At 34.8% G+C, this 27,452-nt stretch overlaps 1 protein-coding gene across 1 annotated transcript in view; it reads left to right on the top strand.

Moving 5' to 3' along the window:
- The window catches only part of GRM8 (glutamate metabotropic receptor 8), an 836,758-nt gene extending 810,108 nt beyond the window's left edge, over nt 1-26,650 (top strand). Inside the window, exons 10-12 of the mRNA XM_054559748.2 lie at nt 19,076-19,322; nt 20,176-20,212; nt 26,278-26,650. Of these exons, the coding sequence (XP_054415723.1) occupies nt 19,076-19,322; nt 20,176-20,212; nt 26,278-26,350 (357 nt within the window). The 3' untranslated portion in view covers nt 26,351-26,650. The remainder of the gene's footprint in view (nt 1-19,075; nt 19,323-20,175; nt 20,213-26,277) is intronic.
- Nucleotides 26,651-27,452: the final 802 nt, after the last annotated feature.

Genomic DNA, 27,452 nt, shown 5'->3' with positions numbered 1-27,452 from the left:
TGTCATGTGTAAACTACCCATCTTGAGTAAAAAGACTAAGAAATGAAGATCAAAATAACAACTACAACAACTTTTCAAGACATAGACAATACACTAAGATATACATGGAAACAACAAAAAGTTCAAAAGTGGGGGGATGAAGTTAAAGTTTAGAGTTTTTAATAATTTTCTCTTTGCTTATTAGTTTGTTTACGTAATAAGTGAGTTTTTGTCATGTCAAGTAATTGTCATGAGTTTGAAATAATAGCTGTCATCAGTCTAAAAACATAAGATGATATTTGCAAGCCTCGTGGCAACCTCAAATCAAAAAGCATACAACAGATAAACAATGAAAAATTAGCAAAAAATTAAAACATACCAACAGAGAAAGATCACCTCCACTGAAAGGAAGTCAGGAACGAAGGAAGAGAAGACCACAAATCAATCAGAAAACAAATAACAAAATGGCAAGAGTGAGTCCTTACTTATCAATAGTAACATTGAATGTAAATAGGCGAAAATCTTCAATCAAAAGACAGAGTGACAGAATGGATTAAAAAATCATAAAAAATAATAAAAAACTACAAGACCCAATGATCTGTTGCCCACAAGAAACACACTTCACCATAAGGGTGCATAGACTGAAAATAAAGGAATGGAAAAATACATTCCATGCAAATTGGAACCAAAAGGAACAAGGGTAGCTATACATTTATCAGACAAAATAGATTTCAAGACAAAAACTATAAAAAGATGGCAAGCCACACAGTAAAAGAAGTGGAAGATATTTGCATTACACATACAAGAAACTTGTATCCATAATATGTAATGGAGGAGCTAAAGTTGATAAGAAAAAAGATAAATGACTCAATAGAAAATGGGCAAAAAATTTTATCACTTTCAGAAGAAGATACTCAAGTGCTCAATAATTATAGCAAAAGCAATTCAACTTCTTTAATCATAGAAAACTGCAATTTAAAACTATAACTACATTTTATGTAGTAGAAACACACGATAATGGCAAAAATAAAATATATATATAAACACTATATTTAAATGAAGACAATTTTGTAGCTTTATTTTTTTTTTCTTAGATATTCGGAGATTGGCAATAGTTGTTTCCAGAGACAAAGAAGTTGGTTACAGGCAGTGTCAGATTTGAACTAGCTGAGGGAAAGAGGTCAAAAGAGAAAGTTGTACATTAGGCACAAGTGCAAAGCTGCTGACATAGCAATTTTAGGCTATTAACTTGACAGCCCAGCTTCCTTTTGGAAATGCTATTATATAGACTTCCTTTCCTATAAACTCCCTCAGGTACTGAAGGCTATATAAAGTGCCTAAAATGATTCTTCCTTGAAAATTTAATAAAAAGCCTAGCTTGGTACTTTCTTTCCCTAACCAAAGACCGAGGTCACTGAACCTAGGAATAAATTTAATGGCTTGGGATTATATTTGATAGACTAGACACTTTGTTAGAACATCATAGTAATGTGCACAAGGTCAATCGTTACAGTCCATCTGAGGATACTGTAATTTCATTTTTCTGCCATAGCCATGGAAATTATCTGTCATCCTACTCAGTTTTCATTGTTACTTAGTCAGAGGGGCTGACTACCAGTTATATGATACGTATCCACTACTTGCAGGAAAATAATTCAAAGTATATGCACTGAGTATACAATTTGATTTCCCACTCACATAGTAGTCTGAGGTAGTTCCTGGTTGAATGACAATTTTATTCCATGGAGTGATTCAGGAACCCCTATGTCTTCCATCCTATAGCTTTGCATCCCCTGTTGTCTCCTCATCATAAATAATAGAATCAGCAACAGGAGGTAAGAGTTTCTAGGGAAAAGTGCACACACATTAATTCTGTAAAACACTCTATGACATTTATTATCTTGTTCACATTATATAGGTTGAAAACTAGTCAAGTAACCACACTATATCTAGTCAGAACAGTCGATGACTGGCCAGGCACTCCCCAGAAACAATCCAATACAATGGAAGAAGGAGTACACATTTTGGAGTCCTGTTAGCTTCCTATGCCACGTCCCTTTTCCCTATTACAAATGTCTGTCTTTTTCTCCTGAGTGTCATCTTGGTAAAATGCTACATTTATAAAGTTGCTTGGTAAAAATAATAAAAGGAAAAAAAAAGTATAGGACCATTTTTTCCTGTTACATCAAAAGAAAGAATACTCAATATTTCCTCCATAACAATTAAAGTTTTCACTTGAGTGCAATTATTCTGAAAACTGAAGCATCAGTAGTTTGGACACATTTGGAACTCAACCTATCAGATTTACTAACGGAATAATTTATCCACATAATTCTTTACTCCTACTCTTAGGAACATGGTTTTAATAATAGCCTCCAGATGGCCTTCCAACTTAAAAATGGTTTATGTTCCAAAATTATGCTGGTAAATTGACTTGTGGCATTTGAGATATAATTTTATACATATAATATTACATGTGATAATTGTCTTTATACCATCCATAAAAGTCTAACTAATTGTCTAACTGAAATACAGGACCTTTGCCATGAAAACTGTAGTAAATATTGTTATTGTGATGTGGGTAATTACCATAAAAATCCTAGAAATAAAGATTCATTTTGAATATAAAATATTAAAATTTTTGACACCATAATATATAAAACAGCTATGATAACTGCACATACCTTATCTGATAATAGCTAGATGTGCTTTTTTATTACTGAGGAAAATCCAAGTTACCCTATTTAATACCTATATTTTCACACTTGGAAAAGTTCACATTCTATCACAGTAAAGTGTTGTAAAACTTAACAGCCTCAATTTTAAAATATACTTGGAACAAGTCATAACTAGTTTTATTGCAAAAGATTCCTGTACACATTTATATTAATTTTGGTACCTTGAAAGGCTGCCTGGCAAGCCACTTCCATAAGGAAATGTGTATTATGTGAAGTGATAAATATCCATCCCTTCTACATATTTTTAATTACCTGTCACTCCTTGACAACAATGCTCACATCACTGAAGCATGTGACATAACTCTCTATATTTATTCTAAGTGAAAAATGAACTAACTTAAAGGAAAATGCAACATAAAGTAAACAATCTCTTACTAAAAACAATACATTAAGCCAAAAGTATTTTACAGAATGTATTACAAGAAACTAAACACAGTATTGAAGATTCTAGCTGTGATCATGAGAATGAGATATAGAATTCATCTGAAATAACAGCATCATTTGGGATTGAGAGCAAGCCTAGGTACCAGAGCCAGAACCTCCAATGAATGAACTGATGGCAGATACGGGAACAAGGATGAAAGAGGATGTAGAGTTGAATGTTAAGACAGTTTCAAAGGCAGGATATTGGAGAAAAAGACAAGTCTGTAATGACCTGGAAGCAGCAAAGGGGAATAAAGGATGGTCCAACCTTATCATCTTCCCTGAGGAATATGAATTGAAGAAATAAAGACAACCATGACTTGAAAGTCTGGGGTGGAAACAACTCTCTTGGAAAGAGCAGTTTCAGTTAAGACCACACGGGCAGAGGCAGGGAGAAGAGGCTGGGGATAGAGAGGAGTTGTGGTTGTGGGTTAGGAGTACAAAGCACACTAAAATGGATTTACAGGTGAGAGATGTGTAAAGAATTGAGTGATTTTCAATAAAATTCAGACTATTCTAGTTGGTTCAGTGGAATATTGTGTCTGATCTGCATCAGTTTGGGAGCTGACTGGTGATTAGAAGAGTAATCTGCTGTCCTTATTCTCAACAGAACACAGGGCTTCAGTAAGAGAAGACTCAGTCAGACTGCTAATGACCTAAGGACTATACAGGACCTAAGAAGGTTGTCCAGTTGATCTGGGTGGGAGCAAATTAGGTCATCTGAACCCAGGACATCAATGAAGTTAATGAAACTAGTAGCATAAGGCACTATGCTCATCGAAAAGAGGGATATTTGAGATAACGTCTGAGTTCACTGTCCTAGGAGATTTAGATGCCTAGGGCTTCTGATTGACTAATGGCTCTAAAATATACTTACAAGTTTCTTGATTCTAGCTCATACTTCACAACTCTCTTGTTCTGAGAACTTATGTCAGTTGCAGGGCTACCAGCAAGGTAATGACTGTCATGAAATGGTCCTAGAATCTGTCTCAAACTGTTGTGGGAGGGACTTTGGGCTAGTTTCTCATTGAAAATTGTACATAAGACTTTTCTCCTTCACTCTCTTATATTTAGCTCTTTCAGGTACCTGGTCACTGTAATAATCTTAAAGCCCTGTAGGTGCTTTATTCAGAGTAATGCCTCTGCTAAAGCTGGTGAGGATTTTCAGCCGTAGATAAGACTGTGCAACAACCAAGCTCTCTTTTACATCACAGAGATTATGGAATAATGTGCAAGAAGAGGACTTTTTGTCTGTGGTCTAGAGTTATGAGTACTGGTCAAAGCATTCTCCACCTTTCACTGGTTGTTATTTGAGACTTACAGTTTCTTAGGTTGTGATTACTGGGTGTTTTAAAATTTTGGCCTATTTGAAATGATTTTGTCTTTTCCTGAAAGCTGTCATTACCACAAATAATTGAATCTTCAACATGGGGTTCTTGGTGCCAATTTGTGTAATCAGTACACACTGTAGCAGATCACTGGTCTCATATTAGCGCATGCTTCATCTTGGCTAGGTATAGTGACTTGGAGAGGTCACCATATGTATGGATAAAGTTTTAATTTTCTGGAGTGCTTCAGCCATAGCTAGTATCCAAGCAGACCCATATATCTATATCAGACATGATAGTGACCAATTATAGAAAGTTCTAAATGTCATGTCTGAGAATTTTCCTCTCTTGAAACCTGGCTACTTTGACCTTCATGGGAGTCTTCTGGAGGCACCAGTCCTAGCAGTAAGATTTTCTTATACCCAGGAACATCTCCCTATAGATTGTCTCAGAGATGTAGTAAGTCTAGGGCTGTCAGGATCTAGGCAGACATGACACGAGCAGGTAAAAATATTGCTGAATCATGGTGGGTCATGATCCTTGAGTTGTGAAAGATACCATTTATCAAGGTGTGGAACACAGAAAGGGTTCTGAGTCTTTGAGGCTGAGTTGGGAGTGGTTAGTTGTCTTATGCTTTCCACCCTTTCAGATAGAGTTCCCTTTACATCTTCCTCATCTCACCTTATCATAGGGCTGTCCTTAGTAAAGGGGCCAATCTTAGTAAATATCCAGGCTCCCCAGAGATAGCCCATGGATAAGGGGTGAGTGGAGCCTCTGCATTGCCACCGTAATTAGTTTTTTCAGCACGTTGGGAAAAGATACTCACCATTATTTTCTTCCTTTCAAATAGCAGCAAGGCACTATAAAATATTAGAAGAGGAGATTGAATATCAGAAAAATTGTCTCTGCCACTATATTTGCTATGCAATTGCATCGCTAATTCTGAAAAGGACTGTACCCTACCTAATACATGATGAAAAGCAAACTAAAAATGCTGATGTAAATGTCAGAGGATGAGAGGTGGGGGAACAGCACAGGAGCTGGGGGTGAATACTTTCCTTGTTTTCCTTGTTCTCACTCCATGGTCTAGTAAAAAGAACCTGGGCTCTCTCTCAGGCAGGGTTATTATCATTCCGTCAGTCCTGTACTACCTTTCTGATTTACTCACCATAGTTTTAATTCTATATAGTTTTGTTTTGTTTTCTCACTTCTAATATCTATTTCCTGGGCAATCTTGCATTTTTTCTAGATATATATTTTTAGTGACATAAAGTTATGCAAAATTTGCTTTTATAATTAAAAAAAACTAATTTGTACCTGTACTTATATCTTATTTTTCATTTCTATGTGGACTTATCATATTACCAAATATGGTATGGTTTATGACTACTGTCGTTTTCTGTCTTATCGCTTTCTTCTTTTATATCAAATACTTTCTTCTTTCTCTATTGAGTTTACTTTTTTTTTCTGTTAAAGTTTACCTAGTTCCATGATTAATTTTTGAGATTTCCTTCATCCTAAGATTGCCATTTTGGACTTTAAATTTTCCTTCAAGCACCACTTAGGTTGTATCCACAAGTTTTCATACATACTGTTTTCATGATTGTTCAATTTCTAAATAGTTTGTACTTTCCTTTTTATATGAGTTACTTACAGGGATGATATTTGGTTTCCAAATAAAAACTCATATTTATTTATAAATTAAAATTTTAATTTGATTACCTTTTTAGGTGAAAGGATATAGTCTCATGTTTCCTGTTATGAAAATTTTATTTTTGTTGCTGGATAACTTAATTCATAATTGATCTCTGTGAAGCTCATTTATGTTTTAAAATAAAGCAATGAAAATGATAATTTTATTACTGAGTTATTCAAAGTATTCTTAATTATATATTGTATAATCAAATTTCTATCTTTGAAAAGATGAATTAAAATCTCTCATGATGGTTATGGATTGGTCTATCCTTGCATTTCTATAATGCGGTCCTTACATACATTGTGATAATGGGTTAAGTGTATGTGTGTATATATATTCTTTGCATAATTTAATGATTTTATCTTGCATTCTATTTTGTCCTATATTAATATTACTTTCCAGATTTCTTTGTATACATTTTTCTGGCATAGAAAATGTATTTTTAACTTGGCTTATTACAATCTTTATATATACTTTTCTCTTTTTGAGAATACAATTTAAAACCAAACCTGATAATATCTATTTTAAATAGGGAATGTAGTCTTTATTATGAAAATTACTGATTTATGTTTGCTAATGTTTTCTGTTTTCTTTTTACTATGTTCTCATGTTTCTTTTTTTGTCTTCTCTGAAATTATTTTAACTGATCAAGTTTTCTCTCATTTTTTTTCGTTTGATAGTTCAGGAGTTTTAGATCCTATTTTCATTTTTTTCTAAGTTGCTCTTAAACTTTAAACATACACTTTAACAATTTTTGTTTTTTGGCTAACAACATTTAGAACTAATTTGCTGGCATATTTTTAAAATCTTATATCACATCTTCTTCCCTTTTTAGGAATAATTACCAAATTATTGGTAATTTATGTCTTGTTTCTTGTTTTCTTGGTCAACCTTGTGAGTGGTTTAATTTTACAGTCTTTCCAAAGATTTTTTTTTAGCTTTGTTGATTTTCTTTATGTTACATTTGTGTTCTATTTTATTGACTTTTATCTTTATTATTTCCTTCCTTCTATATTGATTAGATTTAATTTTCTCTCCCTTTTCTTTAGTTTTTTGAGATGAATACTCATATCAAGATTTCTTCTTTTGTGTCTGCTTTAGCTATACCCCATGACTTTTGATATGTTGTATCTTGATTATTATTCAGCTCAAAATATTTGCTAATTTCCATTGTTTTTCTTTTGACTTATGAGTGATTTAGAAATGTATTGTTTAATTTTCAAACAGTTGGCAATTTTCTTATCTTTTGTTATTTATTTCCAACCTAGTTCTATTTTCTAATCTGATTTCACATTAGTCAAATAGCATACCCTGTATTTAAATCCTTGAAATTTTTTAGGATTTCCCAGAATGTGGCCATCTGGTAATTTTTTTCTGTACGATTTAATAGATTATTTTTCATAGGTTTTGGAAAATTATTGTCCAGTGTCTCTTTTTACCTATTATATCTCTCCTTTCTTTCTAGGACTTCAGATTCATGTTTATTCAAATTTTGTATCATGTTTTATATATCTCCAATAATTTCTTTCTGGATTTAAAAAATATTTATAGTTTCCATCCTTCACTGTGGATTTTTTTTACTGATTTATCTTTAATTCATCATTCATTTCCTGCCATGTAGCTAATTAGTTATTAAACTCATCTATTCAATTCAATTATTATATTTTTCACTCCTATAATTTTTTACTTGAATACACACACACACACACACACACACACACACACACATTCCAGTCCTCTGGTGAAAATATCTTATTATGTATTTTCTTCAATACATTTATGTAAAAGTTTTGTCTGAGAAGCCTGGTTCTGATCATCTGTGGCAACATTTCTATCACCTGTTTAGTTTTTGTTGTTGTTTGCCCATGGTTTTTGGTCATTTGTTTTTGTGTCCCAGCATGCCTGGCTGGTAATCTTTTATTGAATACCTGACATTGTACATTTTTTAAAAATGTAGATGTTTTATATATTGTTATTTCCCTCTAGAGAAGCTTCAATTTTCTACTAGTCAGCAATTGAAATATACATATCAAGACATTTCACCTTGATATAATCTGGGATTGGGATAATTTGAGGATAAGTTTCAGGTTTTTATGGATTTGTCTATTTCTGATTTACCTTTCCTCCTCAGCAATATCCCTTTAGATATATTAGCTAAATGTCTGATAAGTTTATGAGTAATCATTCTCCTCCATGGACCTGAATTCTAACTGAATTCTCTCTGAATCTAGATTATGCTTGATTTTTTTTTAGCTTGCTGCTTTCTTAAACTTAGGATTCATCAAAGTCTCAAGGAAAAAAAAAAAGGTATAAAATGCCAGGTTTACTTCTCTGTAGTACCCTAGAATCATGGGTCCTTAAGTCCTGATTGCAATGATAACCCCAAATTCCAGATTTTATCTCCCTAGTTCCATGAGACTGCTGACAGGTCTGTCTAAAGATTTCTGTCTTTCCTATGTAGAATCAGTACATTACCTGGGAATAAGAAGCAGTGGAGAGTGCTGGATATATGTCAATGTGCTTTCTTTTTCCTTCCTAGGATCTTGGCCCCCTGAGTACTGGCTACCTTGGTTCTCCTCTGATACCTCCAAATAGTCTTTTTTTTTTTCCTTAATTTTATGGTTGTTTTATAGTTATTCTCAGAAGTTAGTTTGGTTTGATTATAGCTACTCCTCCATAGCCAGAATCAGAAGTCCTTCATCTATTGAAATTTTATTTCAATGATTAAAATGTTAGCTTCTATGAATTTATTTGATAGTTTTATGGATTTGTTATTTTTTCAAAACTTCTATAAGATAACAATAATTTTAATTCCACAGTCTTCCTTCTTTAGCTCTATTGGATCTATTTTTGTATGTTTATATTATTCTCTTTGTAAGATGTCTTGGTTCTCCTTAAGTATTTGCTAATTCTTGGTTGTCAGTTCATCTGTATTTGAATCCAACTTTGCCTGCCTGCTGTATTGTCAATAGCCTGTCTCTGGTGCTATAGAGGTGGAATGGTGCCTATGGAGCAATGTCTTCTGAATGTAGGGAATCCCTGTTCCTTCTGGTGGCCAGTGGTTCATCAGAGACTTTTCTGCTCCAGCCCAGTGCAAACTCAATGCTAAACATCATTTAAAAGATTAACTTATCCAGCTCTTCAGGCCCATATTCTCAGCTAGATTATTTTGTCAAGTTTAACAAGATATAGTTATAAGAAAGCCAGAGTTGTTCTAAGATCCACATGAGGCTTTTATTTATGAAGAAAGTAGCTGATTAATAACAGCAGAAACCCTCTAAATGCACAACTAAATATTAATTGAAGTGCTTTAACTGTGCCTCTATTATTTAGAATAAATTTGGCCCAAATCTATTAGAAAAGGGATGCTTTTCTGATTTGGAGAGGACTCAAGTCATATTAATCCTGCTCTTTCACTTCTCGGTGTATTTATGGGGGCCAGATGGTGTGTGGTAAGGATATGGGCTTTCAAATTAGAGAAACCTCAGTTTGAATCTACACTTTATTTTCATGTATTGTATGACTTTTCAAAAATGACTGTGTCTCAAAAATGACTTCTTCGTGACTGTGTAATTCTCAAAAATAGACTTATTCATTCCTACCTTACGGGATTAGTGTGAGGGGTTAAATAAGTGCATAAAAGTTTTGGCATAACGCTGTACCTGATCCTCAATAATTGATAGATGTTATGGTTGTAGTTATTGTACAGTATCTAAACTCATCGTTTTAATCAATATCAGACATCTTTGAGACTCTATTGGTATATTTAACCACAACCAACTACTATCACAGAACTTTCAGAACTTTTTCAGTGATATTAACTCCCCATTCCTGTTAGTTTTCCAGGGCTGGTATAACTAAGTATCACACACGGGGTGGCTTAAACAGCAGAAATCAATTTTCTCATAGTGCTGGATACTAGAAGTCTGAGATCAAGGTGTCAACAAGGTTATTTTCTTCTGAGGCCTCTCTGCGTGGCTTGTAGATGGCCATCTTTTCCCTGTGTTATCACGTGATCTTCCTTCTGTGTGTCTTGTGTCCTAATTTCTTCTTCTTATAAGCACATCGGGCATATGGGATTAGGGACCATCAAAATGACCTGATTGTAACTTAATTACCTCTTTAAAGACCCCGTCTTCAAATGCAGTCACATTCTGAGGTACTGGGGGTTAGGCCTTCAAAATACAAATGTTGGAAGAGACACAATTCAGCCCATTACACCATTTTTCTTGATTCTTCCTATATTAAGGGATATCACCAGAAAAAAAATAGCACTTTGAAAACATCATTTGCCTCCACAAAAGCACCTGCACTGAGTTACTGAACCAATTATTTTGTCTTTAAAAAGAGTTATAGAGAAAATATCTATTTGACCAAGATTTAGTGCCTTTCTCAAAACTACAGTTGAAACCATTTTCATAATTTTACCAACTTTCCTTAGATAACACAACCTGAATTTATTATTTAGCCTAAAATTTAAATTCTAGCAAAGCTTCCATCTCTAGGCAATGATAAATATAGGATTCAACATATTTTCTCTTTTCCTGGCTTCTAGAACTATAGACAGATAGATAGAGATAGAGATACTTTAAAATATAGTTCAGAGATAAATTTTGTTCCTGAAACAATTGTTTCCTCTTACTTGCTTCTTTCTAAACTAATTTATACTTTTATTTGTTCTCTACCTGAAAATATTTACTGTATTTTGATATTCGTTCAAATGATAATAATTAAAGACATCCCCATTGCTGTTATTCCCAGTTCTGTCCATGCTGCTGCAGTGATAAAGGGCCAAAAGTTACCATGGAAGCAGAAATCCACGAAGGAAAACATGAGCAAAAATACCTGTAAAGGAGGAATTAATAAGCACTGAGAGAGTAGACAGCTTGTATTAATTTTCATATACATATCCCAGTAGAAAATGCAACATCAGTTTACTTATTTACTATATTTCTGTAAATAATTCTCATATTTAATAATTGAAAATTAAAGACCACATTTTATTTAATAATGCCATAGTTTTAAAAATTTACTCTTTTTAAATTTTCCATCAGGCTTTAATAAAAACAAATTATTTACTAATCCAAATATTAGAGATCACTTATGTTTAATTATAGTCATTATAAATCAGATAGATTTTTTTTCCTTCTTTGACAGATCTTGAGCTTCCTTACATGATTCTTTCCTATCATTAGAGAAGCTGATATTCTGCTTGTTGGTTGATGCTGTATCATTCTCTTCAGCTGGTTCCCACCTCTCCCAATTATTCCAAGGTGAAGGGTTCAGAACGACCTCACAGGAGGGAGAACAAGCCCTGCTCTGCATCTATAGTCTTCCTTCACAATTCTTCATTCGTAGCTTTTGATTTGACTCTTCATGTTGCAAATATGTGTCCTGAGCCGAAAGGGGATGTGATAAGTGACTGCAAATGGATTACAGACAACTGGTCTCCACCTCCACTAATGAAAACACAGTGCAATGTATCTGACCTGCTGCTGGGTCAGCAGCACTGTGATTTCTACCTGACAGGAGAAACACAACACTCAGGATGGTGATTTTTCCCAGAGTTAAATTGGACTATGATTATTTGCTGTGGTGACTCTAAAGTTTCCCACAAACATAAAGTATATTTCCTTATGAATAAACCATCTTGCTTGTATTTTTGTGTGTGTGTGTGTGTGTGTGTGTGTGTGTTTCTGTTATAAAGGCTAAAAGTCTTGAAGCTGATTTTGAGAGAGAAGTAGTGTTAAGTGTTTCTGGTGTGGAGAATGAAGGAAGATGAATAGAGAACAGGTTGTCAAGGTTAAATAATGACAATAAGAGCTATCCCTTATTAATTAATATATCCCAGGCTCTGTGCCAGTGTTTATATATGTTGTCTCATTAAATCCTTTGATTTAAGTCTATGAAAGTTTAGAAGTAGTGTGAGTGCCTCAGCCTCAGTTATACAGTCAACTTGGGGAGGTATTGAGGGCAGATCTCAGAGCTCTCCTAGTCCCGAAGTGAAAACCACTGACTTTGAATTATACTGTTCATTGCTGATCGAGAGCAAAATGGCCCATTATTACCAAGTTTACTGTTTAAAAGGGCATTATGTTTATCTGTCCAAGATTACATTTCTCTCCCAGCCTAGAGATTGCTGTGAAAAAGAATGGAGTCCTCCAGTCCTCCAGTTTTCTGATATTTTGTAGTTTTAGTATCTGTTTTCTTTTTTCCTTCTTGGAAATATATGAGTTATGTTCCTTAAAACCCAAATTTGGGAGAATAAACCCACACCAACTCAAAAGATTATAGAGAATGTCTGTTATCTAGACAGTATTCTTTCTTTCTTTTTTTAATTTATTATACTTTAAGTCTTAGGGTACATGTGCACAACGTGCAGGTTTGTTACATATGTATACATGTGCCATGTTAGTGTGCTGCACCCATTAACTCGTCATTTAACATTAGGTATATCTCCTAATGCTGTCCCTCCCCACTCACCTCACCCCACAACAGGCCCCGGGTTGTGATGTTCCCCTTCCTGTGTCCAAGTGTTCTCATTGTTCAGTTCCCACCTATGAGTGAGAACATGCGGTGTTCGGTTTTTTGTCCTTGTGATAGTTTGCTGAGAATGATGGTTTCCAGCTTCATCCATGTCCCTACAAAGGACATGAACTCATCATTTTTTATGGCTGCATAGTGTTCCATAGTGTATATGTGCCACATTTTCTTAATCCAGACAGTTTTCTGAGTGCTGAATTTACAGCCATGAACAACACAGGTAAAATTCCCAATATTCATGGAATTTTTATTCTATCTAGGAGAAATAGATACCACATACATTAAATAAGTAAAATATATAGACTTTTAGGATATAATGTGTTAGATACTAAGGAGTGTGATAAAGCTAGGAATACTGGTAGAAGGTTGGGGGTTGCAATTTTCAATGGTGTGTTCAGGAAAGGTCTCACTGAGCCGGGGCATTTAAGTAAAGACCTGAAAGCAGTGAAGAGGCAAGCCACCAGATATAAAAGCCTGAAAGTAGAAGCATGCCTGGTATGTTCCAAGATCAGCCCGGGAGCCAGTATGGGTGGAAGGGAATGAGTAAAAAAAGAGTAAGCCAGAGGAGTTCTCAGAGGATCTTGTGGACCATTGTCAAGATACCATCAATGGGAAGTCATTGGAGAGCAGGCTTTGGAGAGTAGAAGTGACCTAATTCAGTTTATGAATAATGGGATTATTCTAGCTTCTGTGTTAGGATCAATCAAATGCTCAAACAGAAGAAAGCAAGGACAGCAGGAAAGAGAACACTGGGACAGTTACAGTACTGATCCAAATGAGAGATGATGATGGCTCTGAGCAATGTAACACCAGTGGAGATATTGTGAAAGTTCTGAGCAAATTTTCAAGGTAGAATCAATAGGATTTGGTCATAGATAGGGTGGGATTATAAAAAAAGGAGTAAAAGACAATTTCAAGTTCCCTGTCCACCCGCTCTCCCAAAAACTAGAAGCATAGTATTAATGAGATAGGATAGACCACTGGGAGATCAAGTTTAGGGATGAAGATTGGGAATCAGTGGCTTGTTAAGTTTCAGATGCTGTCAGACACCGAAGGGAGTGACCCAAAAGGCAAATGCCTTTCCTAAGAAAAGCCTGGAATTTGTCAGTATATAAGTGATTTTTAAAAGAGGACTAGCTATATAATTTGTGGAACCCAGTAAGAAATGAAAATGCAGGAGTCTTTCTTTAACAATTATTACAGACTTCAAAACATTCGCAGCAGAGCATTAAACCAAGCATGGGGCCCTTCTAGTACAGGGTCTTGTGTACAAGTGCACACCCGTGAAGCTTGTCTTGGTTTAAGGGTGTAATTCTAATATGATCAGCAAGCGAGTAAGAGACAGAGAGAAAAAGACTAAGCAATGAAACTAGGAAGATATTTAATGTAAACAAGACAGGAACAAAATAAAAACGTTTGATATGAGCTTGGTAGTGGTTCCAGGCTCAGCCAGCAAAGCTGAATGGTTGCCTCTGGTTTTTGCAATTTTCAATTGCTAGGGGAATTTTATGAGTTTGGACTTTTGCATGATAGATTGATTTGGGGTGTTACCACCCACAGGGCAACTCCAGTTTCTCTGTAAACTTCTTCATCTTTAAAAAAAAAATAACTTCTAGTAGTAAGTGGTATTTTGAAGTCCATTGGCTGCTAAAAAGCAAAAGAAAACCCATTTTTTGATGAAAGTTTCACTTTGGCAGACACGCAGATGAGGAAGTAGAAACAGAAGCAGAGAAATACAGGCTGTCAGTGTTAGTGTAGCTTTCTAACTGGTCAAATGGTATGCAAAGCAGCCAAACAGAACCTGGTGACTCAAACAAAGTGGTAAGATTAAACCATCGAGGGCAAAACAGAAATATTCAGGAATAAATACTGAATCTGTTTGTTATCACGTGGCATAAAGTTGCTTTGAGTGTTAGGTTTCATAACAGTTTACCTTAGTTACTAAGGGGTTGCAAAAATACCAGGTTGGATGTCAGAGTCTGTGGTGGTCTGTGCACTCGCAGCTGGTTGAAAGCAAAAGACTGACCTTTTTCCTGGAAAAATATAATCTCCTCCCTCTTCACTCTTCCTGGAGTCGTTAGTGATTCCATGTCATGACCTACATTGAGTAGACCTTGATATGTACAAATTACCTATTCATTGTTTGAAGAGGGAACTGTAATAGGTCCCAGAAAAGATTTCGTATTAGTATGTCCCATTGTCACAGCTCACTCCTGGCTTATCTAGAGATTGCTTAAATCTGCTTCAGTGCATCTGACTGCTTCAGGTTCAAAATGTCCATGGGGCATGGAGGCAGAGTAAGTAACAAGCCATCAGTGCGTGTGATAGAAAAGATAGTCCCCATCCTCTGGGTGTTAGTATTTTGGAGTGACAGGGCCAGGAGGGAGCACATAAGAGAAGGCTGGGAAAGAGAAGATTATTATTAACATGTCCAATATCATTGCTACCATCTCTTGAATTTTTGTGGGTTAATGGGAGTTGATACAGTCCCCTCCTGCATTCTGATGAGCTGTAACTTTGAGATAAAGAGCTGTTATATTATTCTAAGAATGTGGCCCAGGCAGTAAATATGGTCTTGAGTTCACATTTGGACAAAATTTTGTTCTGTCTACATTGAAGTGAGATTACAAAGGCCTTTTCCTCAAAATCATATAGTCAGAGCCTGGCTATCAGCTCTTCTCTAAACGAAACTGGTTTGAATAAGTATGTAATAGGTCCTTCTTTTGTCCTATGCTCCTGGGAGGATACTTTGTTAGCATATTTTTAGATGCAAAGTTGTAGGGTAAAGAATGTTTCTTGAGCTATCTTGTATCTGTAAGAGATTTTATAAATATATCATTCTACCCTGTAATTCCTCTATGAGAAAAGTATTACCCCCAACCCCACCCCGTGACATAGATAAGAACTTACTGTTCAGAGAAGAAAACAAGATACCATATCTGTCCAATAGCCAGGGAATATTGATTAGTTTAGAGTGTAGCCTGGGAGGTTGGTTTGGGGGCTTTAATCACCCAGAATGTAACTCTAGAGTTTCTCTGTCAACTTTATCTTTTAAAAAAATGTATACAAGTGGTGGTTCTAGAATTCATACCCAGGTCTACTGGAATGTATCCCTTCCATGGCCCTGTAACAAATGCTAGGCCACTGTAAGGTTGTGGACTTTAGGGTATGATTTGTGGTTTGTTTTTTTTTTTTACTTTTATTTTAAGTTCAGGGATACAAGTACAGGTTTGTTATATAGGTAAATTTGTGTCATGGGGGGTTTGTTGTACAGATTATTTTATCACACGTGATTTTGTGGATTTTTTTTAACTTTTATTTTCCTGTATGGCTCAAGTAATTAGAATTTTCTATAGGTATACAAAAATCCATGCATTTTTAAAAATCAAATGTTTATTTTCCGATGTTAAATATAGTCTCTCAACTTCTTATTAAATATGGGAGATATTCAGAATTCTATAATCCATGCTATTAAGGATCGAGTTTCTCTAGAGTGACAGTAGGTGGCATTTATATTTCTTTTCTTATTTTGCTGTTACTGCTTTCATTGAGGTTATGATGTATGATTTTTTCAAAGATAAATTTCAAAAACTCAGTCTAATCTTACATAGTCCATGGCCTGTAACAAATGCTAGGCCACTGTAAGTTTGTGGACTTAAGGTATGATTTTGTGGATTTTTTTAACTTTTATTTTAGGTTCAGGGATACAAGTGCAGGTTTGTTATATAGGTAAACTTATGCCATGGGGGTTTGTTGTACAGATTATTTTTATCACCCATGTATTAAGCCTAGTACCTGTTATTATTTTCCCTGATCCTCTCCCTCCTCCCACCCTCCACCCTCCAAAAGGCCCCAGTGTGTGTTGTTCCCCTCTATGTCTCCATGTGTTCTCATCATTTAGCTCCCACTTGTAAGTGAGAGCAAGGAGTATTTGGTTTTCTATTCTTCTGTTAGTTCACTAAGGATTTTGTTAGATGCCTTTCCTGTATTAAACCCACATTAAATTTTCAGAAGCTGTCTTAAGAAGGCACATAATTAAGATCAGCATTTTGGTATAATTTGAAAGTATAGTGTCTAATGAAGAGCTTGCTACGCTAACCATGGTACTATTTAATTCTAATGTCTGTGTTTATTACATCTTTCATTGAGTTGGCTTGCCAAAAGGATAGACTGTGGTAATTTATTTAACGAGGAAGCTAGCATTCCAGAGTCCTCTTCATGTCTAATATTTAGCAGGATTAAATTTACTATATATTGCAGAAATTATTCCAAATAAGAGAAGACTATTATTTATATTTTTGGTAGCAGAGAAAATTTATAGGATGTTTATTACAAAAGTATTTTTATACTATTTGGACTAGTACTGTACATGTTAGGAAGACTAACGGATTAAGGCACATTTTAAAAATCCAACTAATCAGTAAAGATGTTCCCATCACTTTATGGCTGTTTCGTCGTTGGATTTGTTTGTTTGTTTTTAGGCTAAATTGACTTGAAAGAGTCTGACTGGGACAAAACTGATGGTTTTCTATTTGAGTGGCATTGGAACATGTATGGGTGTGATTTGTACTTTGCCACGTTCTTTTCTTACCTTTATATCCTCTCTCTGCAGTCAATTTTCTATGTGGGTTTTTGCAGCAATGCTAGCTTGAAAATAAGCAGGAATTCAAAAAAGATTAACCAATACTAGAGAAGCTTAGGAATGTTTAAAATAATAGATTGCTTAAAAGTAGATGGCAAAGCTTAGGGAGATTTATGAGCTGTAAATGTACACATCCGTGTTTCATTGGGATGGTCTTAATTGTAGTAAATCTTGTAAACTTTGTAGTAAATCTCATTAAAGCGTTTTCCACACTTACACTGAGCTCTTATGCAAGGACAGCCTTAGTGGTAGATGAACTGGACAGTAAATTCAGCAATGTGCATGGTATGATTTTATATCCAAAGACAGTTTCTTAACTTGTGCCTCACATCCTGCTCATGGTTTGGACAGTTCTTTACCTCAAGGTTTTGCCATCTGTTAAGAGAAACTTTCTCCTCTAGGAAAAGGCAACATTAACGCTGATTCAGTTATTTACCCTTGAGGGTGCATTTTTTTGTTGTTGTTTTTTGTTTTTTGTTTTTTTTTTATTTTTTATTCGATTCTTTATTTAAAAGGACACAATTAATTTGGTCTTGAGGATTTCCAGATGAGATCTAACTAGTATGATAGATGTTAGCAAGACTAACAGATTAAAACATATTTAAAAAATCCAACTAATCAGGATCGTATTCAGAGATGTAAATAGAGTGAACAGATCTATTAACGAGGGTCATAGATATGACAAAGGGAGAATCTCTTTACAGTCTTAAGATGTGGTTTCTCTGTGGCCTCCGTATCCCAAGTTATTTGGGGAAAATTCTATTTTGAGCTCAGGACATGAAAAGTGGAACCAGATCAAAAGTTTTTGTTTCTGTTTTTAAAGAATGAAATACTGCTGTTTCTGCTTCTATACCATAACCAAAAAAGAAAAAGCCAAAGCAGTGATTTTAGCTTTGGTTTTTTTTCAGATTCTTAACCTCTAGCTTGTAGAAAGAAAAACCTTCCAGAAAGATCTCCCTCTGTAAGTATCAGAGCAGTCGATTTCAGTGGGATAAGGGCAAGCAATGAGCACAGGGGGAGAATTTCAGAATGCAGTGACCAGGACCATATCCCCAGTGCATATCTTGGAGGGAGGAGATCTTACATATTTTATAAAAGCGCCTGACTTCTTTTGATATGATGCTATCATTGAGAACCTTTTGGAAGTGTTCTTTAGAGGGACTGTTAAAAAAAAATCAAGCCCTTATGACATGCTTGTGATTTTTGGTAGTTGGAATTATGTAATGATGTGAAGATGCAACTGCTAGCATTATTCAAGCACTAGTGTGTAATAGTGATGTTCTGGAATGTTGCACTCCCACTCTATTTTCACTATATATACTTACCTTCTGGGTTAAACTTATGGCTAAAATAATACTTGGCCCACTAGTACCTTCTAAAGAAGTTCTGTGTGGCATTGTTAGTGTTTTGCCAGACTGGTTTGGTCCCCTTCCTTATGTATGTTTATTTATATTCTAAAAAGGAAAATAAGCTCCACCAGCTTGGTTGTTTGTATTTTTGTTTTAAGAAATTGGGTTCAATAAAAAAAAAATAACCTAACTCATTTACATTTGCAGGTTAGGATACAGGAATGGTTGACTGTAATTAAGGACAATTTCAGTAAGTGCCTTTTAATGTGCCTTTAGCAGAGAAGCTGGAACAATTTTGGAAAATAGTATGTTATTTGCTTTATCTCCTACTGTTAGGCTTACCAACAGTGATTCTTTTTTTTTTTTTCTTCCCTCAGATGTACATCCAGACAACAACACTTACTGTCTCCATGAGTTTAAGTGCTTCAGTGTCTCTGGGCATGCTCTATATGCCCAAGGTTTATATTATAATTTTTCATCCAGAACAGAATGTTCAAAAACGCAAGAGGAGCTTCAAGGCTGTGGTGACAGCTGCCACCATGCAAAGCAAACTGATCCAAAAAGGAAATGACAGACCAAATGGCGAGGTGAAAAGTGAACTCTGTGAGAGTCTTGAAACCAACAGTAAGTCATCTGTAGAGTTTCCGATGGTCAAGAGCGGGAGCACTTCCTAATAGATGTACGTTGAACATTCTTCTCCTAGTCTTGGGGATTGTGCTACATGTTTCCAGGGGCATGGTGGTACTCACATACCGTGACACCATCACATTTAAAACCATTTGAAGCAAGTGGTCTCCAGATGAGTGGCTGTTCTACAGAGTACAAACTTGCTCACAAAATCTCTTTTACAAAGCATGACATTCAGATCTTTCTTTTGAAGCATTACAAAGCTTGATATTTGAAAGCATCATCTTTTTATAAAAATTATCTTTTAGTACTTAGAAACAGTTCCACAATTTTTCTTGTTCAATATTGGGTACTTTTTATTGTATCAATAGTTTACTGGTATTTACGGAATATCACTACAGATCTTACACAAATAAATGATGTTATTTGTGCCTTTAGGGAAATGAGAACTCTAGTTAGCCAATATGTTTAGTTAAGTCACAGTTAATACTTGTTTCTCCCATGTGGTCCCCTTTCCTTGGGCTTCCTGAGGGCTTCCCTTGACTTCCCTTCTTGGATATATTAAGATAATTAAAGTTCTTCTTTAAAAGCCTCATGATCCTGGAAATAGAATCTCTTCTACAGCCACCTTTCCATTTTTCTTTTCTTTACCTATTTTCTTCTCTACAGTCCACCCAGGAAAAAGCACATGATAACAATGCACAGAAATCTGTGCTCAACCTGTAGAATTTAACTGATCTATTGAAGCCCATCTTGGTATCTATGAAAGAGTGGCAAATAATTTGAAGATTTGCATGGTAAAATACCAGAAAGCTGAGTATGGTAAACATTACAACCTTTACCTTACTAGGTTCTACAGATGAATCAAAAAAGAAAGAAAAGCAAAGGTACTTGCATTAGAGTGGCTTCCAGTCTTTTGGAATATAGCATAGGGATTCAATATTTGTTTTTTCTGTTTGAAACAGGAGCTTGCTCTGTTGCCCAGACTGGAGTGCAGTGGTATGATCTAGGCTCACTGCAGCCTTTACCTCCTGGGCTCAAGTGATCCTCCCACCTCAGCCTTCCAAATAGCTAAGACTGCAGTCATGTGCTGCCATGCCCAGCTAATTTGGTTTGTTTATTTGTTTATAGAGACAGGGTTTCACTATGTTGCCCAGGCTGGTCTCTAACTCCTAGGCTCAAGTGATCCTCCCACCTAAGCCTCCAGAAGTGCTAGGATTGCACATGTGAGTTACCACACCCGGTCAAGCATTAAGGACAAAATCCTATGCAAAACTATCCTCTTCCTCTCATATTCATCCAGCAGTCTGTATCCCCTGCTCTCCATACTTTTGACACTAAATATAAGAAAAAACTAAAAATTAATTTTATTTGGTTTAATTATTATAGCAACTTATGGTCTACATTCCATCTACAAACCTTCTTTTCTATCAAGATTTCTAGATAAGCATTGTCTACTCTAATTTACCATACACAGAACTATCCTGTGATAGTTAATTAGCATTGCTTAATTAGACATATTGGTTTCAGTTACTATCAGCTTACCTGGAATCATTAGCCAGATTGGTTCTAAAAAGATTACCTTCGGGTCACCAATACCAAATTTAGTCACGTGTAGAGAAATGAACCTTACAAGAATTTCACAAGCACTCCCCACATATTCACCTTTCTGCAAACATGAAACCTTGTGAAGTAAGAAATATGCGAAGCAAGATCAGGATGGGCATTAGTAACAAATCATTACAATCATCTCTGAGTATAGGTAAGCAATTTACTAATGATAAACCTATTTCGGATCTTAGCAAAAGGTATACTGTAACTGCCATTAAAGGCGTCAAAGTAGAATGCTTGTGATTTGAGGACAGAATTTTACCTTTTTTCCTACCTTGACAGCATTGGTGTAGAAAGTTGAAACTTATTATAGGATGCCAATAAGCTGCTGTTGGCCAGTGATGTAATTTGAACACTGGCACTTCTCACTATGACTCACCAGAGTCTATTGTTGTACCTGTTTTTCTCTTTTTTTTTCTTTTTTAGCAGCAATCCAGAAAACTTTATAAAATATGATTGCCAAATAAAAGAACCAAACTTATGGTGATATAAATACCAGTCATTCAGACTCAACTGTGGAAAGTGGCGGAGAAAAAATTTAATAAACTTTTTCACCACTTTAAAAGAATAAATACATGCCCTGAAAAACAAAATTCTCAGTATTGATAAGAACTAATCTCATATTATTGAAGTAAATCTCATACAGATACTGTTTTCCTTTGGTTATTTTCTATTAATGTTGAAATGGAAATTATATAGCCTGCATGTATTTCTCTATTTTCTCTAAAATAAGAATGAAAGATTGCAAAAACAAGGCCTTTTTGGAGGGTAAGCCTATAATATTCTGGAGGAGTCAGATGCTCACTTTTAGAAGGTGAAGTAAAGTCAAAAAGTAAATCAAGATAATATCAATTACTGCCTGAAAAAAAGGTTTAATTGTACTTTGGAGATTTTAGTGCATTGATCTTTTACAGGAGTATAATTTAGGTTTGAATAAGTTGGGCCCAAGTAAAGTGATTACAGTGTACTCATTCAGGAGAGAAAGATGTGTGACATCTTCACACATCCTTCCACAATCCTACTCCAGATCACCATTTTTAACCTTTGTTCACTTACATGGCCATTCTACAATGAAAGGGTAGATTTGTGTTCCAAGATTTTAAAGTTTCAAAAGCTACACAGAATAAATATAAGTAATATGAAGCTGAATGGGAAACCAATGAGTGCTGTGTTAGTTGTTGAATTTGCAGACTATAGTTTACATTTTTAAAAAAGGTCAAGTGTTATTTCACAACAGAGTGCGAGGGGAGTTAGAAACAAAGTTGATATATATGAATTTTGCCAACTGTACCCAATTAACAAGTGCTGTACATAGTATTCTTTAAGCTATGTTCATGAATAATTCATGAAAACAGCTGCTGCTGGAGGTAGATTTGTTTTCTCTAGCTTATGAACACAGTGTGATGCACACAAGGAAATTAATTTACTGTTGCTGTGCTCAAAAACTGATTTTCATATGAGCATATTCATCACCACTGTGAAAAAAATCTCCCTATGAACTTATCTGTACATCTCTGATTAATTCTGCTCTATAATACTTCTGGGATAAAGATTCTTGCGAGGTATCTGCCATCCACAAAGTTTGTCCCTTATCATTGCTTTCATGTTGACTAAATCATCTGATTCCAGAACCTTACACTTCCTTTTCTAACTAGTAGAAAAATTAGCATTACTGTCCTTTTGTGAATTGTTTTCTCAACTCTCAATAGAATTCTACCATTTTCTTTCTAGAAACCACGTTTAAGAGTTCAAAAAATAATATGTTAATTTTTAATTAGCTACAGAGCCCCAGAGTTGGAAAGATCCTTAAAACTGGTCTAATCCAAACTGCCATCTGTTGAATGGACATCTTCTGAAAACTATATTGTTCAAGATCTATCAGCTCTTGTTACTCTATTTCAACCATAATTCTTTTTCTAGCTATATGCAAATTTTGTAACTATTTCATACATTTTAGTTATTGTTGAAAATATTGAACAGTGTAGGAAGTTGGATGACCCTTTTAAGAGTCATTTTTATCACTCTTATGACAATTTTTCTCCACCTTGTCTGTGAAGATTATATGAAAGTCCTTCAAAAACAGAACTGAAGGACAGATTTTATTTTCTTAGACAAATTTAGAGGCATATGAGAGTATTATATAAATTAAAAATAAAAAGTAAAAGTGAGTGATCATAGAAAATCATTGTGTTTCACTTCACACCAAACCAAATGTAACAAATATTTTACCTTTTGGAAAGGTTAAGTAGAAAGTAGGACTCCATTAGGTCTCATGTATGGCTCATGAAAAGAAAAGAAAAGAAGGAAGGAAGAAAGGAAGGGAGGTAAGGAGGAAAGGAGGGAGGGAGGGAGGGAGGGAGGCTGGTTCTATATTGGTTCTTCCAGACTACAGCTGTTGCATCCCAATCTATTCTGCTTTCGTCCTTACAGGAACCCAGTATTGTAGGTTTTGAACCAGTGATAAAACTGAGGCCCAGTAACCTGGCCCAATGATTTTTTTTCACGCATTTTGCAGAGAATAGAATATAATTTAAAACCAGGTCTAAAGTCTACTTCCTTTGCACTGTGCCACAGTAATAACCTAGAAGGGTAAGCAATGTAGATAAGATAAGGAGATATGTCAACTATTTTTAGCCTGAAGCTCATAATAGTCAATGAAATAAAAAATAACAACAACAAAAAAACATCTATAGTAGCACTTCTTAGGGCTATCTGAGTTAATTTTAGTGGTTGTGAACTTTGTATGAACTTGGTCTCTGGTAAGAACTTGTCTAGTCCATCAGTAGTGTCACTAAGATGGAATGAGTCTGATTGTCAGTTATTTCAGAGGAGGAACTTTACAATTTCTAGTCTTATTCAATGTTCAATAAATAAATTATTTTCTAAAAATCAGTTTCATCTTGAATTGGATTCATATATTGAAATGCATATATTCTTTGCTTTTTAAAATATCTTTTATCTTACGATTATTCATTCCAGAATTACACGAAAAAATAGGACATCACATTTGAATTTTAGGACGGAGATTCATTGCATCACATCTTTCAACAATACAAAGGAATTATTTGGATTTAGATTTATATTCTCCAGAAGCTTAGGCATGAGTATAAATTTGGCATAGTATCTCTGTAATGGTCTTACAATAATGAGTTTTACTTTACAGTATGTTGGCAACAGAACAATTAAACATTTCTTTATTTAAGAGTCTTTATTTTCTTAAATTTTATCTTCATTTGTCTCCTTTTGATGAAACCAAAAGAAACCATAAATATGCATTGGCAATTCACATGTTTACTATTCTATATATTTGATATTTTAGCATGTTTACCTCTAGAGTCTAAGATTATTGTGTATTTTTAAGTGGAAGGTGTATTCATTCTCATAGGACAGCTAATTGTAATTACTTACCTTTTTTGGTCATTACATCAGCCTCTAAGAATTGAGGTCTTTGACTTAGGTAGTAAAAAATATTTTTTATATTTTGTAGGACAGATAGTTGATCTGTTCTTTCATTTTACATATATGCAAATGTAAAATTTTACCAAAATATTAAAGTTTAGTACTTTTATATTTTTAGATTTCTAGTAAATATTTATATACTATAAATGTGGCTACTGACTTTGACAGATTAAAATTGCTGCAGCATTTTTGTTTCTACTGTCATTTAATTTTTACTACAGTCATGCATTGCTTGATGACATGTTCTAAGAAATGTGTTGTTAGGCAATTTTGTCTTTGTGCAAACATCATACAGTGTACTTACACAAACCAAATGGTATAGCCTATGACACACCCAGGCAATATGGTGTAACCTAGTCTATCTAAGCTACAAACCTGTACAGCATGTTACTGTCCTGAATTGTATACACAGTTGTAATGCAATGATATTTGTATATCTAAACATAGTAAAGATACAGTAAAAATAGAGTATACAAGATTAAAAAATGGTATACGTGTAAATAGGGAACTTACTATGAATGGAGCTTGTAGGACTGGAAGTTGCCCTGGATCATTAAGTGAATGAGTGGTGATTGAATATGAAGGCCTAGGACATGGCCGTACTGTGAATTTTTTTTTTTTTTTTTGAGATGGAGTCTCACTCTGTTGCCCAGGCTCAAGTGCAGTGGCACGATCTCGGCTCACTGCAACCTCTGCCTCTTGGTTCAAGCAATTCTCCTGCCTCAGCCTCCTGAGTAATTGGGATTACAGGCATGTGCCACCATGCCCGGCTAATTTTTGTATTTTTAGTAGACACGGGATTTCACCATGCTGGTCAAGCTTGTCTCAAACTCCTGACTTCGTGATCCACCCGCCTAGGCCTCCCAAAGTGCTGGGATTACAGGTGTGAGTCTCTGCACCCGGCCACTGTAGATATTACAAAACTCTACACTTAAACTACACTAAATTTATTTTAAACATTTCCTTTTTCAATATATACTATTTTAGCTTACTATAACTTTACTTTATGAACTTTCTATTCTTTTTAAATTTTGACTTGTTTGTAATAAAAACTTAAAACACAAACACATTGTCCAGCTATAAAAAATATTTTCTCTTTATACCCTTACTCAAGGATAGACTTTTTTCTATTTTTATTTATTCATTTTACTTTTTAAACTTCTTGTATTAAAAACTAAGACACACACACACACACACACACACACACACACACACACACACACACTAGCCTAGGCCTCCACAGGGTCAGGATTATCAATATCACTTCCACCTCCATATCTTATTCGACTGGAAGGTCTTCAGGGGCAGTAACACACATGGAGCTGTCATCTCTTGTAATAGCAATGCCTTATTCGGGAATACCCCTGGAGGACCTGCCTGAGGCTGTTTTACAGTTAACTTTATAATGTATAAGTAGAAGAAGTCCACTTTAAAATAATGATAAAAAGTATAGTGTAGTAAATACTTAAACCAGTAACATAGTCGTTTGTTATCATTATCAAGTATTATGTACTGTATATAATTGTATGTGCTATGCTTTTTCATGACTGGTAGCGCAGGAAATTTGTTTACACAACAAACCAAAAACTTGTGAATTATGTGTTGTGTTATGTATTGTGTTGTGTTATGTGTTCACTGGGTGATAGGAATTTTTCACCTCCATTATAATCTTATGGGACCACCTTTATATAATGCGGTCTGCTGTTGAGCTGAAATGTCGTTATGCTGTGCATGACTGTGAATGGTTTAAAAATAATGAGTAACATGCTGTAAAAGCTGGATATTATTAAAAAGTCATTACAGGACTTGAATTTTAAAATAATATTAACAAAAGGATGTGTTATTATATACTATTTTAATTTGTCCTCATTTATCTTAACAGCTTCCTCTACCAAGACAACATATATCAGTTACAGCAATCATTCAATCTGAAACAGGGAAATGGCACAATCTGAAGAGATGCGGTATATGATCTTAAATGATGAACATGAGACCGCAAAAATTCACTCCTGGAGATCTCCGTAGACTACAATCAATCAAATCAATAGTCAGTCTTGTAAGGAACAAAAATTAGCCATGAGCCAAAAGTATCAATAAACGGGGAGTGAAGAAACCCGTTTTATACAATAAAACCAATGAGTGTCAAGCTAAAGTATTGCTTACTCATGAGCAGTTAAAAAAAAAAATCACAAAAGGAAAACTAATGTTAGCTTGTGAAAAAAAAATGCTGTTGAAATAAATTATGTCTGATGTTATTCTTGTAAGTATTTTTCTGTGATTGTGAGAACTCCCGTTCCTGTCCCACATTGTTTAACTTGTATAAGACAATGAGTCTGTTTCTTGTAATGGCTGACCGGATTGAAGCCCTGGGTTGTGCTAAAAATAAGTGCAATGATTGATGCATGCAATTTTTTATACAAATAATTTATTTCTAATAATAAAGGAATGTTTTGCAAATGTTGAGAGTTGTTTCGTTCCAGTTTTAAAGCTAGGGAAAACTCTTCTTTCTAGTTGGCATTTCTGCTGTTTTTTAGCTCCTTCTATGAAAGCCCTGATGTTCTGAGAAAATATTTCTTTGAGGAATGTGTTTTTGTACATTTGTGTGCATATGAGGAAGATTGTCTTTTATTCCTATATTAAAAGGTATTATTTGTGTAAGACTTTGTGAATATTTCAAGATTTCTGTGGTAGCTTTTCATAGTAACTGCTTCTTTTATGAAGAATCAAGCAATAGTTTGAGGTAAATTGCTTTGAGTTAATTAACAAATGATGAATTAAACTTTACTTTGGAGAATGGAGTATGAAAATTACCATTTGAAAGTACGTCAAAACATGTCACTGAAATTCCCCATTACATTCCTAAATCAAAACTTTTGCATAACGAAATATCCTGTGGTATGTAGTATTAACCTTTTCTCACCTGGGCATAAAAATCACTGAAATCAGTGAAGTAATGGGCCTTACCTAATACATTCTTCAAAGCAGAGAATTAGCATATTTATTGCCTTGGCACCACTAGAGAAGCCACAGTTCAGATAATGTATCAATGCTTTCTTA

This window comes from Pongo abelii, chromosome 6 (assembly GCF_028885655.2).
Source record: "Pongo abelii isolate AG06213 chromosome 6, NHGRI_mPonAbe1-v2.0_pri, whole genome shotgun sequence".
In the NCBI taxonomy this organism is placed as follows: Eukaryota; Metazoa; Chordata; class Mammalia; order Primates; family Hominidae; genus Pongo; species Pongo abelii.
Note: the sequence above shows the minus strand (reverse complement) of the source record. Positions and strands in the feature narration are given on the sequence as shown.